This window comes from Oncorhynchus nerka, linkage group LG7 (genome assembly GCF_034236695.1).
Source record: "Oncorhynchus nerka isolate Pitt River linkage group LG7, Oner_Uvic_2.0, whole genome shotgun sequence".
NCBI classification, from domain to species: domain Eukaryota; kingdom Metazoa; phylum Chordata; class Actinopteri; order Salmoniformes; family Salmonidae; genus Oncorhynchus; species Oncorhynchus nerka.
Window position 1 is genome coordinate 64,238,614 of NC_088402.1, and position 16,905 is coordinate 64,255,518.

Below are 16,905 nucleotides of genomic sequence, written 5' to 3' on the forward strand. Positions count from 1 at the left end.
TATACATGTTTCCAGCTGTTGTAGTGTATTGGAGTTTATGTGAAAATTCCTCACCTCACGCCAATAATTAAGGCAAAGTAGCCTTCAATGCGGAAATTTACATGACTGTCCTATAGTGACAGTGACATGAGGAACGTTCCAAGAGGTACACGCGGAACTTAAGGCTAATCATCGCGGTAGAGACGGGAGCGGCAAGGCGCTCTGCGTTTGTCTCGAATTGTATTGATAGGCAAAAGCGGTCAACCACTGCCTGGCATTTAAAAAGTGAAATTGACATCCATAGTCGCGCAGATGGAGCACCTATCGAGGTTCGTGGGTCAGATGTCCTTGGCAGATGACAGCAGAGCGGAGGGCAACATCTCATCTGAGTATATTGTAAGTGGGAATCCTTGGTGTGACCATCACCATAACTCTCTATTGTTAGTTTATAATTCATTCCCATATATAGATAAATAAGATCAGGCAATATTTTCAGATGTAAAATATATGATTTAGGGCATGTGTATTCATAAATTGATTGCAATTAACTGGTTAAAATAGGTCTAATGATGTTTTGTGATGTGCAACATGTCTATCACTGGTCCAGATGGGGTAAACCTGCAAGGTAGGATAAAGGAAAAGTAGGCTATTCAAATGTTTCCCCTGTAATAAAGCTGAAAATCATGTTGGCTCTTTGCTTTCTCTATAGTATAAATAAATGCACAATCTCGAATGTAGCCTATTTAACACAAACCTTTCAAATCAGTGGATTAAGTCTTTAAGGCACATTTAGAAAGAAGTGTACATAGAAGTAAACCACTAATTCAGTTTTATTTTGACAAAACACTGAATAGTGACATTTGCAGAAGTCTATTTACAGTTAAAGTCAGAAGTTTACATACACCTTAGCAAAATACATTTCAACTCAGTTTTCAACAATTCCTAACATTTCACCCGAGTAAAAATTCCTTGTCTTAGGTCAGTTAGGATCACCACTTTATTTTAAGAATGTGAAACGTCAGAAAAATATTAGAGAGAATTATTTATTTCAGCTTTGATATATTTCATCACATTCCCAGTGTGTCAGAAGTTTACATACACTCAATTAAGTATTTGGTAGCATTGCCTTTAAATGGCTTAACTTGGGTCAAACGTTTCGGGTAGCTTCTCACAATAAGTTGGGTGAATTTTGGCCCATTCCTCCTGACAGAGCTGGTGTAACTGAGTCAAGGTATTCTTTGGCTTGCAAGCCTCTCCCTTTTTCCTACAAATGTAACAATGGTCATTATGGCCAAACAGTTATATTTTTGCTTCATCAGACCAGAGGACATTTCTCAAAAAAGTACAATCTTTGTCCCCATGTGCAGTTGCAAAACGTAGTCTGGCTTTTTTATGGCGGTTTTGAAGCAGTGGCTTCTTCCTTGCTGAGCGGCCTTTCAGGTTATGTCGATATAGGACTCGTTTTACTGTGGATATAGATACTTTTGTACCTGTTAGTTCCAGCATCTTCACAAGGTCCTTTGCTGTTGTTCTGGGATTGATTTGCACTTTTCGCACCAAAGTATGTTCATCTCTAGGAGACAGAATGCGCCTCCTTCCTGAGTGGTATGATGGCTACGTGGTCCCATGGTGTTTATATTTGCATACTATTGTTTGTACAGATGAACGTGGTCCCTTCAGGTGTTTGGACATTGCTCCCAAGGATGAACCAGACTTGTGGAGGTCTACAATAATTTTTCTGAGATCTTTGCTGATTTCTTTTTGATTCTCCCACGATGTCAAGCAAAGAGGCACTGAGTTTGAAGGTAGGCCTTGAAATACATCCACAGGTACACCTCCAATTGACTCAAATTACGTCAATTAGCCTATCAGAATCTCTAAAGCCATGACATAATTTTCTGGAATTTTCCAAGCTGTTTAAAGGCACAGTCAACTTAGTGTATGTAAACATCTGACCCACTAGAATTGGGATACAGTGAATTACAAGTGAAATAATCTGTCTGTAAACAATTGTTGGAAAAATGACTTGTGTCATGCGCAAAGTAGATGTCCTAACCAACTTGCCAAAACTATAGTTTGTTAACAAGACATTTGTGGAGTGGTTGACTCCAACCTAAGTGTATGTAAACTTCAGACTTCAACTGTAGCTACTGTAGGTTTTTGTTACATCTGAACCTCTGTTTCAAGATAGGTAGGCTAGTCATTTTGTTCCTCATTTAGGTTGCAAAGTGAGTTATCTATTAACACTGAGTCCACTAACATTTCCTTGTTACAGCACTGCCCTTTCAGCCCTACTGGTCCATTGTGAATTATGTCAGTGTCTTTTAATTTCCAGAGCCAGATTTTTATCAATAAACATGGTTATGTTTGTATGTTGAATCAATGACAACAATGACCAAAATAGTAATACAGGTGAACTCTTTTCTAAGTAGCCCAATTCAAGTGACAGAATGTGCAAAGTGAGAAATGGTGGTCACGTAATAATGTAATGATGTCTATTGTAGGCTGTGAAGAGACCTGTGTTATCACATAACTGCCCAGCCTTTCTTTACTGGTTCCACATTACAGTAGCTTAACACAGACATCTGTGGTGAAAAACAGACACCACAGGTTTTTATGTGTTTATTCTGATATTTCACCACACCCACGAAAACGTTTGCAAAATATGTCTAAGCAACCAATATTTTTTTGTTGTTGACAAAGACAAGCCTATTTCCACTCAGGGGCCTTTCATTTCTCAGATACATGTATAAAAAAAAAATAGCAAGCCATATTGATACTGTTGCGTGTCGTTGACTGTCAGCTACATTAGCTCCTGCGTAAATTGGATTGTGAGTTCTTGCACTAAGCTAAGGGCTTCTTATATGTTTCATGTGTAACATCTTAGATATCACTGTATGCAGTTGTGTAATGTACTTAAGTAAAAATACTTTAAAGTACTACTTTAAAGAACTACTTAAGTAATGTTTTATGTACAGTGGGGAGAACAAGTATTTGATACACTGCCGATTTTGCAGGTTTTCTTACTTACAAAGCATGTAGAGGTCTGTAATTTTTATCATAGGTACACTTCAACTGTGAGAGGACGGAATCTAAAACAAAAATCCAGAAATCACATTGTATGATTTTTAAGTCATTAATTTACATTTTATTGCATGACATAAGTATTTGATACATCAGAAAAGCAGAATTTAATATTTGGTACAGAAACCTTTGTTTGCAATTACAGAGATCATATGTTTCCTGTAGTTCTTGACCAGGTTTGCACACACTGAAGCAGGGATTTTGGCCCACTCCTCCATACAGACCTTCTCCAGATCCTTCAGGTTTCGGGGCTGTCGCTGGGCAATACGGACTTTCAGCTCCCTCCAAAGACTTTCTATTTGTTTCAGGTCTGGAGACTGGCTAGGCCACTCCAGGACCTTGAGATGCTTCTTACGGAGCCACTCCTTAGTTGCCCTGGCTGTGTGTTTCGGGTCATTGTCATGCTGGAAGACCCAGCCATGACCCATCTTCAATGCTCTTACTGAGTGAGGGAAGGAGGTTGTTGGCCAAGATCTTGCGATACATGGCCCCATCCATTCTCCCCTCAATACGGTGCAGCCGTCCTGTACTTAAGTAATTTTTTATGTACAGTGGGGAGAACAAGTATTTGATACACTGCCGATTTTGCAGGTTTTCTTACTTACAAAGCATGTAGAGGTCTGTAATTTTTATCATAGGTACACTTCAACTGTGAGAGGACGGAATCTAAAACAAAAATCCAGAAATCACATTGTATGATTTTTAAGTCATTAATTTACATTTTATTGCATGACATAAGTATTTGATACATCAGAAAAGCAGAATTTAATATTTGGTACAGAAACCTTTGTTTGCAATTACAGAGATCATATGTTTCCTGTAGTTCTTGACCAGGTTTGCACACACTGAAGCAGTGATTTTGGCCCACTCCTCCATACAGACCTTCTCCAGATCCTTCAGGTTTCGGGGCTGTCGCTGGGCAATACGGACTTTCAGCTCCCTCCAAAGACTTTCTATTGGTTTCAGGTCTGGAGACTGGCTAGGCCACTCCAGGACCTTGAGATGCTTCTTACGGAGCCACTCCTTAGTTGCCCTGGCTGTGTGTTTCGGGTCATTGTCATGCTGGAAGACCCAGCCATGACCCATCTTCAATGCTCTTACTGAGTGAGGGAAGGAGGTTGTTGGCCAAGATCTTGCGATACATGGCCCCATCCATTCTCCCCTCAATACGGTGCAGCCGTCCTGTACTTAAGTAATTTTTTATGTACAGTGGGGAGAACAAGTATTTGATACACTGCCGATTTTGCAGGTTTTCTTACTTACAAAGCATGTAGAGGTCTGTAATTTTTTTATCATAGGTACACTTCAACTGTGAGAGACGGAATCTAAAACAAAAATCCAGAAAATCACATTGTATGATTTTTAAGTAATTCATTTGCATTTTATTGCATGACATATGTATTTGATCACCTACCAACCAGTAAGAATTCCGGCTCTCACAGACCTGATAGTCTTTCTTTAAGAAACCCTCCTGTTCTCCATTCATTACCTGTATTAACTGCACCTGTTTGAACTCGTTACCTGTATAAAAGACACCTGTCCACACACTCAATCAAACAGACTCAAACCTCTCCACAATGGCCAAGACCAGAGAGCTGTGTAAGGTCATCAGGGTTAAAATTGTAGACCTGCACAAGGCTGGGATGGGCTACAGGACAATAGGCAAGCAGCTTGGTGAGAAGGCAACAACTGTTGGTGCAATTATTAGAAAATGGAAGAAGTTCAAGATGAAGGGCCAATCACCATCGGTCTGGGACTCCATGCAAGATCTCACCTTGTGGGGCATCAATGATCATGAGGAAGGTGAGGTATCAGCCCAAAACTACACGGCAGGACCTGGTCAATGACCTTAAGAGAGCTGGGACCACAGTCTCAAAGAAAACCATTAGTAACACACTACGCCGTCATGGATTAAAATCCTGCAGCGCACGCAAGGTCCCCCTGCTCAAGCCAGCGCATGTCCAGGCCCGTCTGAAGTTTGCCAATGACCATCTGGATGGGAGAAGGTCATGTGGTCTGATGAGACAAAAATAGAGCTTTTTGGTCTAAACTCCACTCGCCATGTTTGGAGGAAGAAGAAGGATGAGTACAACCCAAAGAACACCATCCCAACTGTGAAGCATGGAGGTGGAAACAGCTTTCTTTTCTGCAAAGGGGACAGGACGACTGCACCGTATTGAGGGGAGAATGGATGGGGCCATGTATCGCAAGATCTTGGCCAACCTCCTTCCCTCACTCAGTAAGAGCATTGAAGATGGGTCGTGGCTGGGTCTTCCAGCATGACAATGACCCGAAACACACAGCCAGGGCAACTAAGGAGTGGCTCCGTAAGAAGCATCTCAAGGTCCTAGAGTGGCCTAGCCAGTCTCCAGACCCGAAACCAATAGAAAGTCTTTGGAGGGAGCTGAAAGTCCGTATTGCCCAGCGACAGCCCCGAAACCTGAAGGATCTGGAGAAGGTCTGTATGGAGGAGTGGGCCAAAATCCCTGCTTCAGTGTGTGCAAACCTGGTCAAGAACTACAGGAAACATATGATCTCTGTAATTGCAAACAAAGGTTTCTGTACCAAATATTAAATTCTGCTTTTCTGATGGATCAAATACTTATGTCATGCAATAAAATGTAAATTAATGACTTAAAAATCATATTTCTGGATTTTTGTTTTAGATTCCGTCCTCTCACAGTTGAAGTGTACCTATGATAAAAGTTACAGACCTCTACATGCTTTGTAAGTAGGAAACACTGCCAATTTTGCAGGTTATCGAATACTTGTTCTCCCCACTGTATCTGTACTTTACTTTACTCTTTATATTTTTGACTACTTTTACTTTTACTTGACTACATTCCTAAAGAAAATAATGTACTTTTTACTCCATACATTTTTCCTGACACCCAAAAGTACTCATTATATTTAGAATGCTTAGTAGGACAGGAAAATGTTCCAATTCACACACTCATCGAGAGAACATTCCTGGTCATCCCTACCGCCTCTTATCTGGCAGACTCACTAAACATAAATGCTTCATTTGTAAATAAGTGTTTAAGTGTGCCGCTAGCTATCCTTAAATAAAAACTAAAAACATTTGTGCCGTCTGGTTTGCTTAATATAAGGAATTTGAACTTTTACTTTTGATATTTAAGGATATTTTTGCAATTACATTTACTTTTGATACTTAAGTATAGTTAAAACCAAATACTTTTAGACTTTTACTCAAGTAGTATTTTACTGGGTGACTTTCACTTTTACAATGGACATTTCTCCCAAACTCAGCTTTCGTGTGTTATGTTTGTCTTTATTTGTTTGTAGAATATTCGTGCTCAGACTTCTGTCATCAAGAAAGATTTTGGCCTTACCACGATAGCGGGGGAACTGATGGAGAATGTAAAGAAGAACCGTTACAGAGACATTTTACCATGTAAGCACCACAATAGAGGCTTAAAAACGGTTGTTTTTTACTCTAATTGAAAATGAGATTCTTGCTTAATATTAAACTTATCTGAACAAAAACTCATGTATTTTTATATAGATGACCAGACCCGTGTGCCCCTGACTCTACTGACAAATGAGAATGATTTGGACTATATCAACGCCAGCTTCATTAAGGTACAGTATTGCTCCCATTTAGTCAACAGTCCTATTTTGTGTCATCATTCAGCTCAATCTGAAAGAGTCACTGAACACATTGATTGGCACCTGTGTTTTTCTGTTGCTTATTAGAAAAATTAGATTTCAGTCTTAGAGGTGTGTTTCTTGACAGATTCCGCATTTGGATAATGATGTTTGTCCCAATGAGACACTGTAGACAGGGAAGCCTATTTTTTTCCATCAAAATCCACAGAATGATTCAAGATTAATCAGTAATTAATTTGTTCACCCATATGTTTGTGGGCAAATGGACATCGTCAAATCACAACCCAACCTTAATTCACCTGTTGTGACACACAGATGTTCCAAACTCCATTTTAGACCAGACTGACTTTATGACCAAAATGATCCTATTTACACTTTGTAGTACATTTTGACACTAGAATCACTGTTTTTGACTCATATCGATGTCACATAGGCCATTTTCAAAGGGATTTGTTGTTTTTAAAAAGCAGTTGCTCTTTAACTGATTGCTTTATTTAATCTCTCCTCTAGGGTGCAACAAAGACCAAAACATACATAGCGACCCAAGGGCCTCTGAGACACACTTTGGTGGACTTCTGGCGAATGATTTGGCAGTATGATGTAAAGGTATGGAAGATAATTTTCAGCTTTATATACATGTAGTGCAGCTTGTACAGTAGCTCTGTTTCCATATAATTTACTCTATTACTAAATATATAGGAAAAAATGACACTAAAAGATGAATAATGGGAGAATTGTCTCCATATCTTATGGTTGCCATATTTTCTCTCCCTGTTTTAGGTCATAATCATGGCTTGCAGAGAAATTGAAATGGGAAAAGTAAATGCCCTTTTAGTCACCTCTTGTTGAAAAAGGCACAGTGGGAGTGTAAACATATTAGTGTACTGTAAGATTTATGAACTGTATGATTTTGATGCTTGTGTCCACATTTTATTCAATGTCTTTTTGTAGAAAAAGTGTGAGTGCTACTGGACTACTTTCAAAGAAACAACCCATTTTGGTCCCTTTATTGTGTCAAATGTAAGTGTTTGTCAGTATATCTTCATTATATTGTATGTAAATCACTATTGTAGCTGGAAACGGCAGATTTTTTATGGAATATCTACATAGGTGTACAGAGGCCCATTATCAGCAACCATCACTCCTGTGTTCCAATGGCACGTTGTGTTGGCTTTTTAAGTTTATTATTTTAAAAGGCTAATTAATCATTAGAAAACCCTTTTGCAATTATGTTAGCAAAGCTGAAAACTGTTGTACTGATTAAAGAAGCAATACAACTGGCCTTCTTTAGACTCGTTGAGTATCTGGAGCATCACCATTTGTGGGTTCGATTACAGGCTCAAAATGGCTAGAAACAAATAACTTTCTTCTGAAACTCATCAGTCTATTATTGTTCTCAAAAATGAAAGCTATTCTATTAGAGTGTCTAGTTTGAGAAACAGATGCCTCACAAGTCCTCAACTGGCAGCTTCATTAAATAGTACCGGCAAAACACCAGTCTCACCGTCAACAGTGAAGAGGTGACTCCGGGATGCTGGCCTCAGTTGTGCACCGGGGCCTCCCACTCCTCTTTCTATTCTGGTTAGAGCCAGTTTGCGCTGTTCTGTGAAGGAAATAGTACACAGCGTTGTACGAGATCTTCAGTTTCTTGGCAATTTCTCGCATGGAATAGCCTTCATTTCTCAGAACAAGAATAGACTGACAAGTTTCAGAAGAAAGTTATTTGTTTCTGGCCATTTTGAGCCTGTAAATGAACCCACAAATGGTAACACTCCGGGTACTCAACGTGTCTAAAGAAGGCCAGTTTTATTGCTTCTATAATAAGCACATGTCAAGTGTCAGTTGTGCAGAGATGAGGACGGAGTCAGGCGCAGGACACAGAACTGAGTAAAATAACGTACTTTACTCAGAAAAAATAAACAGCCAATAAATCCACTCAGGGATAACAAACCCTAACACAAAAGACGAACACAAAACCAGGAACAATCACGCACAAAACATAATGAGAACTAGAGGGTTAAATAGGGAAATAATAATAACGTAATGGGAACCAGACATAACAAATAACAAATCAAGACATAACAAATGGAAACAGAAACGTGGATCGGGGGCAGCTAGAAAGCCGGTGACGATGACCGCCGAACAAGGAGAGGCACCAACTTCGGCAGAAGTCGTGACAGCACAACAGTTTTCAGCTGTGCTAACATAATTGCAAAAAGGTTTTCTAATTATCAATTCACCTTTTAAAATGATAAACGTGGATTAGCTAACACAACGTGTCATTGGAACACAGGAGTGATGGTTGCTGATAACGGGCCTCTGTACGCCTATGTAGATATTCCATAAAAATACTGCTGTTTCCAACTACAATAGTAATTTGTGACATTAACAATGTCTACACTGTATTTCTGATCAATTTGATGTTATTTTAATGGACAAAAAAGTGACTTTTCTTTCAAAAACAAGGACATTTTGGCCTCCCGGATGGCGCACTGGTTAAGGGCGCTGTACTGCAGCGCCAGCTGTGCCACCAGAGACTCTGGGTTCGTTTGGCCGGTAGGGAAATCCTTGTCTCATCGCGCACCAGCGACTCCTGTGGTGGGCCGGGCACAGTGCGCGCTAACCAAGGTTGCCAGGTGCACGGTGTTTCCTCTGACACATTGGTGCGGCTGGCTTCTGGGTTGGATGGTGTTGTGTTAAGAAGCAGTGCGGAGTGGTTGGGTTGTGTATCGGAGGACACATGACTTTCAACCTTCGTCTCTCCCAAGCCCGTACGGGAGTTGTAGCGATGAGACAAGATAGTAGCAACTAAAACAATTGGATACCACGAAATTGGGGAGGAAAAGGGGTAAAAAAAAAACATTGACATTTGTTTTTTTAAACAATGACATTTCTAAGTGACCCCAAACTTTTGAACGGTAGTGTATGTGCACAGTTGTATTACTATTGATGAAATATGGTGTCTCTAGACAGACGGGTTGCCTCCCACACCAATGTTCCAGTGTGCACATAGTGCTGTTGCCCTATAGTCTTCTGAAACTATTCATGAAGAGTTCCATTTTTACCTAACAGCCTGCAGAGATGATTTGTCATTTCCTGTGAACTAAGGGGCGGCAGGGTAGCCTAGTGGTTAGAGCGTTGGACTAGTAACCGCAAGTTCAAATCCCTGAGCTGACAAGGTACAAATCTGTCATTCTGCCCCTGAACAGGCAGTTAACCCACTGTTCCTAGGCCGTCATTGGAAATAAGAATTTGTTCTTTAACTGACTTGCCTAGTTAAATAAAGGTTAAAAAAGTGTACTCTATTTTGTTATTTCATGGCACTGCACATTGACCCATATGTTGTTGTCTGCATGGAACACAGGGATCTGTTTCAGGAAAGACTAGAAAATGTTTAGTGAAATGTCTTTTCAGTTTCAGGAATCCAGCCCAAATGAGGAAGTAGTTTTCCGCGCTCTGACAGTGAGATATCATGAGGTAAGTGTCCAACTATGAAAAAGGGGAAAATTGTTTTATTTCTGTGCAGCACTAGTTACACAATTCTTCAAAATGGTTGAATTTAATCAGTATTTTCCAACAACCGTTATTCACTTTGGATAATCTCACATTGTTTGTAAATTTCCAGGAAGTTGAATGAGGGAGCCAGTGAAGTAATCTGCCCGACCAAGCAAATTAGCAGTATTTGCTGATAGAGTGAAACTGAGAAAAATGACTTCAAAGTTGTTTTATTGTTACTATGTTTTATTGTTACTATGAGGTTATTTTTTATTAATATTGACCCTGACCCCTGACATGACCTTTGACCCTAGACGGCAGTTACTGCTTTCTTGCTTGGTACACCCACTGGAATATATATATATATTTATTTTTTTACACAAACTTGTGTTAATATATTTATTTGTACGTGGTTGTCAGTGTCATATAGTTTGTATCAGTAAAGAATAATAAATAATACCATGGTAAACCGTGGACACCAGTCCAAAGCTCAGTGAAACCAAGGTAAAAGGCAGTAACTGAATTGAGTGATGCCTTTTTCCAGTTACTGTAAACATAACCCCCCATTTTCTCCATAACACAACACAATGTAAGCAGGATATTTGTCCACATGATAAAGCATATATTTAATGTATAAAAAATGTCAATAACTAATTTTTGACAATGTGCAGTTACCGTTCTTTTGCTTGGTAGGGTAGTAATGCAAACCATGTTTTGTGCTAGGAAACACGGAAAATCTCTCAATTCCAATACACAGCATGGCCTGATCATGACGTTCCATACACCGTTTATGGTATTTTAGGAATGATGGATATGGCTCGCAAAGACCAAGGAAACAACACTAGCCCTGTTCTCATCCACTGCAGGTTTGTTTGTCTCCTACTCTACAGTACATTTGATACAGCACAGCCCAAAATGCCAAGCTGTCATTACTGTCTGCCTGGTGAGCTTTTTGTGCTCTGAGATGTAATGATCATGCTCAGACAGATTATGATCCATATGCCCATTAAAATCCATCCATGCATATAATTTAATGTTGTTTATCACGAGGCCACATGTACTCCTTGTGCTCAATGCATTTTAATGACGCAATTTAAATGAAGTGAGAAATGTTAAATATTCAGGACCTCATGTGGTCCGTCGACTCATATGACTTATGTCCATGTTGTGGCCGTCTGTGGTTATGTTCTAGTGTTACCAGAGTGATAAATGAAGCAGGTATTTTTCTCTTCTATTTCCAGTGCTGGTTGCGGAAGAACAGGGGTGATTTGTGCCCTGGATTATGTTCACGATCTTCTTGTCACAAAGGTATTACTACTTATGTTCAGGACAGTACATTGATGGCATCATTTGTATGCTGCACCGATGAATAATAAAACAAGAACAATACAAACTGTAAAAACGATAAGTGAGTGTTTTGGTAAATCCATGTTTCCACACCAGCAAATTAAAGAAGATTTCAGTATCATGAAGATTGTAGTGGAACTAAGGAGTCAGAGGCCATCAGCAGTTCAGACAAAGGTATTTTATTATCAGACAGAATTTAATATCAGATCAAAATGATGTTTATTTACATCTATGTGTTATAGTACATACTGAAATAATATTTTTCCCATCTCTCCACTCAGGAACAGTATCGGTTTGTGTTTTCTGCCGTGGCTTACATGTTTGAGAAGGCTTTACGGTCAGCTGAGAACAACTCCCAGAATCTCACCAAGGTAAGACAGAAACTGCTACTTTTGTTCAACCATAGTATAATGTTTTTGTAATTGCTATTTCCAACCCCCAGGTGTTAGCCTTTCTACAACACAGTATTCAGCACATGTCATACTGGTATTCATGGTCAAGCAAGCTTTACTAAAGCAATGACATGAGAGGGCATGCAGTATTATTGTCAGGGTTGGGTAGGTTAATCTAAATGTAATCCATTGCATTTACTAGTTACCTGTCTAAAATTATAATCAGTAATATATTTTTTGGATTACCCAAACTCAGTAATGTAATCTGATTGCTTTCAGTTACATTTGGATTACTTTCCCCTTAAGAGGCATTAGAAGAAGACAAAAAGGATCTATCAAACCCATTTGGTGTGTTATTATAGTGGTCTCTGACTTGTGGTCAGACTCGCTCAGGTGGAACAAATTTAAACTTGCTTCTTTTGTCAATGCTTTTATCAATTGTTTCCCCCCACAAACATCCTTTCTGAATTTAAAAGTAATCCAGTAAGTAATTATATAGTTTTTCAAAAGTATCTGTAATCTGATGACAATATTTTTGCCGGTTACGTAACCGACTACAGTTACTGTTTTTTGTAATCAGATTACATGTAATCAGTTACTCCCAAACCCTGATTATGGTAATTATTGGCATGTCTGTGATGCAGTCAGAAAGCTGCATGAGATCAAAGCTTATACAGTTTGAAAATAACTTCAGCTGCCAGTGTGTGAGTTTTTCTGTGACAAAAACCCATTGTGTCATCCATTTCATCAGATCATACTGTATTACACTTCTCTCTGAGATGTCAATGTGATGTGTTGAGTTAGGAAAAAAAGAGAAATGTTAAGCAGGAAACATCCAGCCTGCATGCTTCCTCTATATGTAGTGCTGGCGCATTAAAATAATTTTTCACCCATTTTCAGACAGAGCAGCACCTGAACATGAGAGACAAAGTCCTATAACTCTCTGATGTACTGTTGATTTTGTTCTGAATAGAGTAACCAACCTTTATTTGATGGTGTTGCATCTGTGAAGACATCTCCACCAACAACATCAGCCAGCGCTCAGACACTTGCAGAAAGGTAAGAGTTCATGAACTTTGAAACAAATTATTTTCTCTTCAGTGGAGGAAGGGGAGGACCATCCTACTCAGTGAATTTCTTTTTTTTTAATAGTGAAACATAAAAATGTTATAATTTTTAGATCAAACTATACTAAATATATCACCAAATATATGTTACCAAATAACTGATTAGAACACATTGTTTTGCAATGAAGGTCTACAGTAGCCTCAACAGCAATCTCACAATCTCAGCACTATTGTGTAGCTGGAGGACAGCTATTTTCCGTCCTCCTCTGGGTACATAGACTTAATACAAAACCTACAGTAGGAGGCTCATGGTTCTCAACCCTTTTCGTAGACATAGTAATTATGACAACTTCCGTAGGACGTTATTTTTTCTTCTTCTTAGTTTACCTTTCACTTACTTAGCTAATGCAGCTAATTTAGCCTACTCAACAACCTGAGAGAGAGGAATGACAGAGAGGAATGCTATTTATGTTAGGTAGCTGACTAAAGCTATCCAACACTGCAGCTCTTCCAAGTAAAGGTAAGCATTTATAAATGTATTGCCACTGGGGCCCGCCAGTATAACTGCTAAACTGCTTGCTGTACACTATACTGTGTGATTGTATTACACACAATTACAACAACAGTTGTGACTTTAATAAGCAGCCTGAGTTAATGATACCACAGTAAGGTGCTCAGACACAATGGGGGAAGTTGACTCCGGTTGATAGAGATGGAGAGTTTTGAGACAAGGGAAGAAAGAATGCTTCCTGTTTTGTTCAAGTGAGTTCTATTTTAGTTTGCAGTACAACAGTTTTATGTTTGCGAGCTTTACATGATGGGTGTGTAGGGTATGACGTTTAAGTGTACGTAGGCTTATCAACACCAAGTTATGTAGTACTATTTCATAGTAGTTGATTGTTACAATATATACACACCTTCCTTGCCTTGACAGTTAAGCAATTAGTTGGCTGCATTGAAATATGTACTGTACATTGAAATACTGTGTTGTGGTACACATTGATGATCTTGAATAAAACATTACTTTAATCCAGTTAGCTTTAGATGAACATTTAAAAGAACTTTAGGACACAACGTCCTTATGATTAATGAAGCAGAAGGATTTCACCATGCTTGTACTACTAAACATTCATCATGTTGCAGAGGAAGTGACAAACTGGGCTGTTAAACTTCACTTTGACACCCTCTCTCCTCCCTCCCATATGTTAAACTGCTACTGAGAATCCCTCAGCTCGCATCACAGGCTTAGAGAAAAATGATCTATTTCTCTGTAAACAATAATATAGTTAGTAGGAAATCATCATGGTAAAGCTGCAATTCCTTATCAATCTTCATTTCTACTATCCGACTAGTAAAGATCCGCTGTAGATGCTCCAAAAGAAAACAGACTTGTAATGAAAATCCAGTCTCTTATATAATAGACATGACCATCTGGTGTGTAGGCTAGAAACAACAAGGCTATATTTGTACCTTTTTGCTTTTCGCTGTTTGTGTGAATTGATATTGATATCTACTCCTCTTTAGATATTCTAATGTGCAGTACAGAGCGCCTCGGCCTCGTCAGCAAAAGATGAATGACGTATATGCCGTGGTCAACAAGTCCCAACAGCTCCCGCCACCAGCCTCTTCCACCGCCCCTCTGGCCGCTCTCCATCACTATGACAACGAAAAGCTGGGCGTCCCAAAATGCCATGTCGGTGCTCTTTACAGCATGGTCAAGCCCAAGAGCAGGTGTCTTCCAACCAAACCGCCACCAGCTGTCTCACCCATATATGACACAGCTGGACTAGCCAATCACAGGCTAGCTGAGGCCTCGGCAGGGGAGGACCAGAGTGGCTATGAGCTGGTCGCAGGTGAGAGAATTTCAGGGCAGTGTTTGGAGACCAATGTGAGGCCAGCTATGGTTTTGTTTGTGTCATCAGTGCCTTGCACAAAATATTGCAATCTAGATCTAGTGACCAATACTTTCAGGTTTCTTGAAAGTAACAATTCCTTGACGGCCATGTTGAACTGTTTATGTGGAAAATGTCTTACTGGTTCTTCTCGTTTGCTTTTTTTCTAGCTGATCATTATTCCTCGACCGAAGATGACTATGAGTATGTCTCAAATCCCATCAAACACATGACCAACAGCTGCACTCCTGGTAGCATGGGTGAATATCTGCTTGTCTTTCTAATAATGTTGTCCAATGTCATATACTGTATCTAAAGCCATTATAGCTACCCAATGTAATATCCATTTCCTCAGAATCTCATGAGTAAAATGATTGCGACTGGATGTCAAAACAAGGCTATGTCATCTGTTAGATGCACTTGCAGGTGTCTTCAAGTAATTCCAACCACACTTCTCAACTTTCCCTCAGAGTTCAACTGTCGCATTAAAAAACCCAAAGGGCCTCGGGATCCCCCGGCAGAGTGGAGTCGTGTGGAGAGATGACATAGCAGCCATATACCAGGCCTGGACACATCTTTACTCATTCATGTTTGACAAGCAATGGGAATAGGCTCTTTATTTATTTTGACTTGCTGTGAACATCTACTGTATGTGATCACAGAAATACATCTATCTATCTATTTATCTATCTTTTGTAACCCATTTGAGTCCGTATATTTTTCAGATCTTGTGATTTATATTACTGATGAAAGAAAAAACTATATTAAACCACTTTCAATTCTGAGACAAGTATTGGTTTTGAATACCATTTACCGATTGAAGTGCAGTGGTGCTATAGTGTGATTGTAGTAACCAACAGGTGGCACTATAGTAACAGGAGATAATTTTTTTTTTTTTTCATTATTGACGTTTCAGGTATTGGAAAATGTGTTTTCACAGGTAGAATCATGCTTTATTGCTTTGATGTCTACTAATTGCTGGTAACAAGGACTTACAATAAAGACAACAATTTCTTCAAGGTTCTTTGAAATAAGTATTTGTATTAGCCCTGTGTACCACACAATAATTGCAGTGTACATGTAGATACAATAAATGTTCTTGTGATCACAGTAAAAACTGTGTACTGTACTGGAAAAGAGTTTGTTGAACATTCTGTGCAGCTTTGAAGATTGACCTCTTCAAAGCTATGATGTTTCAGTCACAGAAATCAATCGAAAGCCAGCTTCTTATACGAAGAAATGAACATTTGTGTATCTTCCAGATACCAAGCTAATACTCTGTCTGCAGAAGAAAACTGGGAGCAGTCTCTGGAGATCAAGTCTGCAATACACTTCAATATCTAACCAATTATAGCCACTGGATTAAATGTGTGGTCCTATGTCATGTTCCTATAGAAACTTGCCCACAATAACAAATTTTTTCTACCCCACCATGGAGACCCAATGCTGGGAGGAGCATCAGAAAGAGTGAGAGTGTATTGGATTTAGGCAGAAAAAAAGAGACACTTGAGGGGGTGTTGCTAATGACCACTCCATTTTCTAGTTGGCAGAGCCTGTGGCATGTCAGGGGTTTAAACTCGGCTGGATGGCTAATCCCATTCAGCAGATGCTAATGTGAAATGAGAATCTAATGACCTTCTGCCATGGCTTCTCAACCCAAGCCTCCAGCTATCTCATAGCAACCCCTCACTCAGCTTCACACACACACACATTCAAATGCACTAAAGCGGAATACATATTTAGACCTATTCTGATGTTTATTTGCTGGTGTGTCTGATGTATCGACAGCTGATATCAAATCTCCCTTTATGGGATCAATAGAATCTCGTCCTAACAGAAACTCATAAATAAATCAGAACAAGATGTGCCTCTACATCGTACAGTAACTGTCATACTGAGTGGGACGTATTTGCTTTGTGTGCAAATACATCAGAGAAAGAAAAGTAGTTATCTGGATAGCATTACGTTAAAATGCCACAAGTTCTATTATTTGTATCAGTTTATTATTCAGTATGGATG

General features: G+C 39.3%; 1 protein-coding gene across 1 annotated transcript; it reads left to right on the forward strand.

Annotated features, from left to right (window-relative positions):
- The first annotated feature begins 270 nt into the window (after positions 1–270).
- On the forward strand, positions 271–15,905 carry LOC115132178 (tyrosine-protein phosphatase non-receptor type 18-like). The gene is made up of 15 exons (XM_029664513.2): positions 271–375; positions 6,370–6,478; positions 6,590–6,666; positions 7,204–7,299; positions 7,474–7,512; positions 7,645–7,713; positions 10,108–10,170; positions 10,912–11,054; positions 11,430–11,496; positions 11,632–11,709; positions 11,817–11,906; positions 12,901–12,943; positions 14,512–14,847; positions 15,057–15,146; positions 15,357–15,905. Exons 1-15 carry the CDS (start codon positions 292–294, stop codon positions 15,428–15,430), a joined length of 1,458 nt encoding a protein of 485 aa, XP_029520373.2. The 5' UTR covers positions 271–291; the 3' UTR covers positions 15,431–15,905.
- The last annotated feature ends 1,000 nt before the right edge of the window (positions 15,906–16,905 follow it).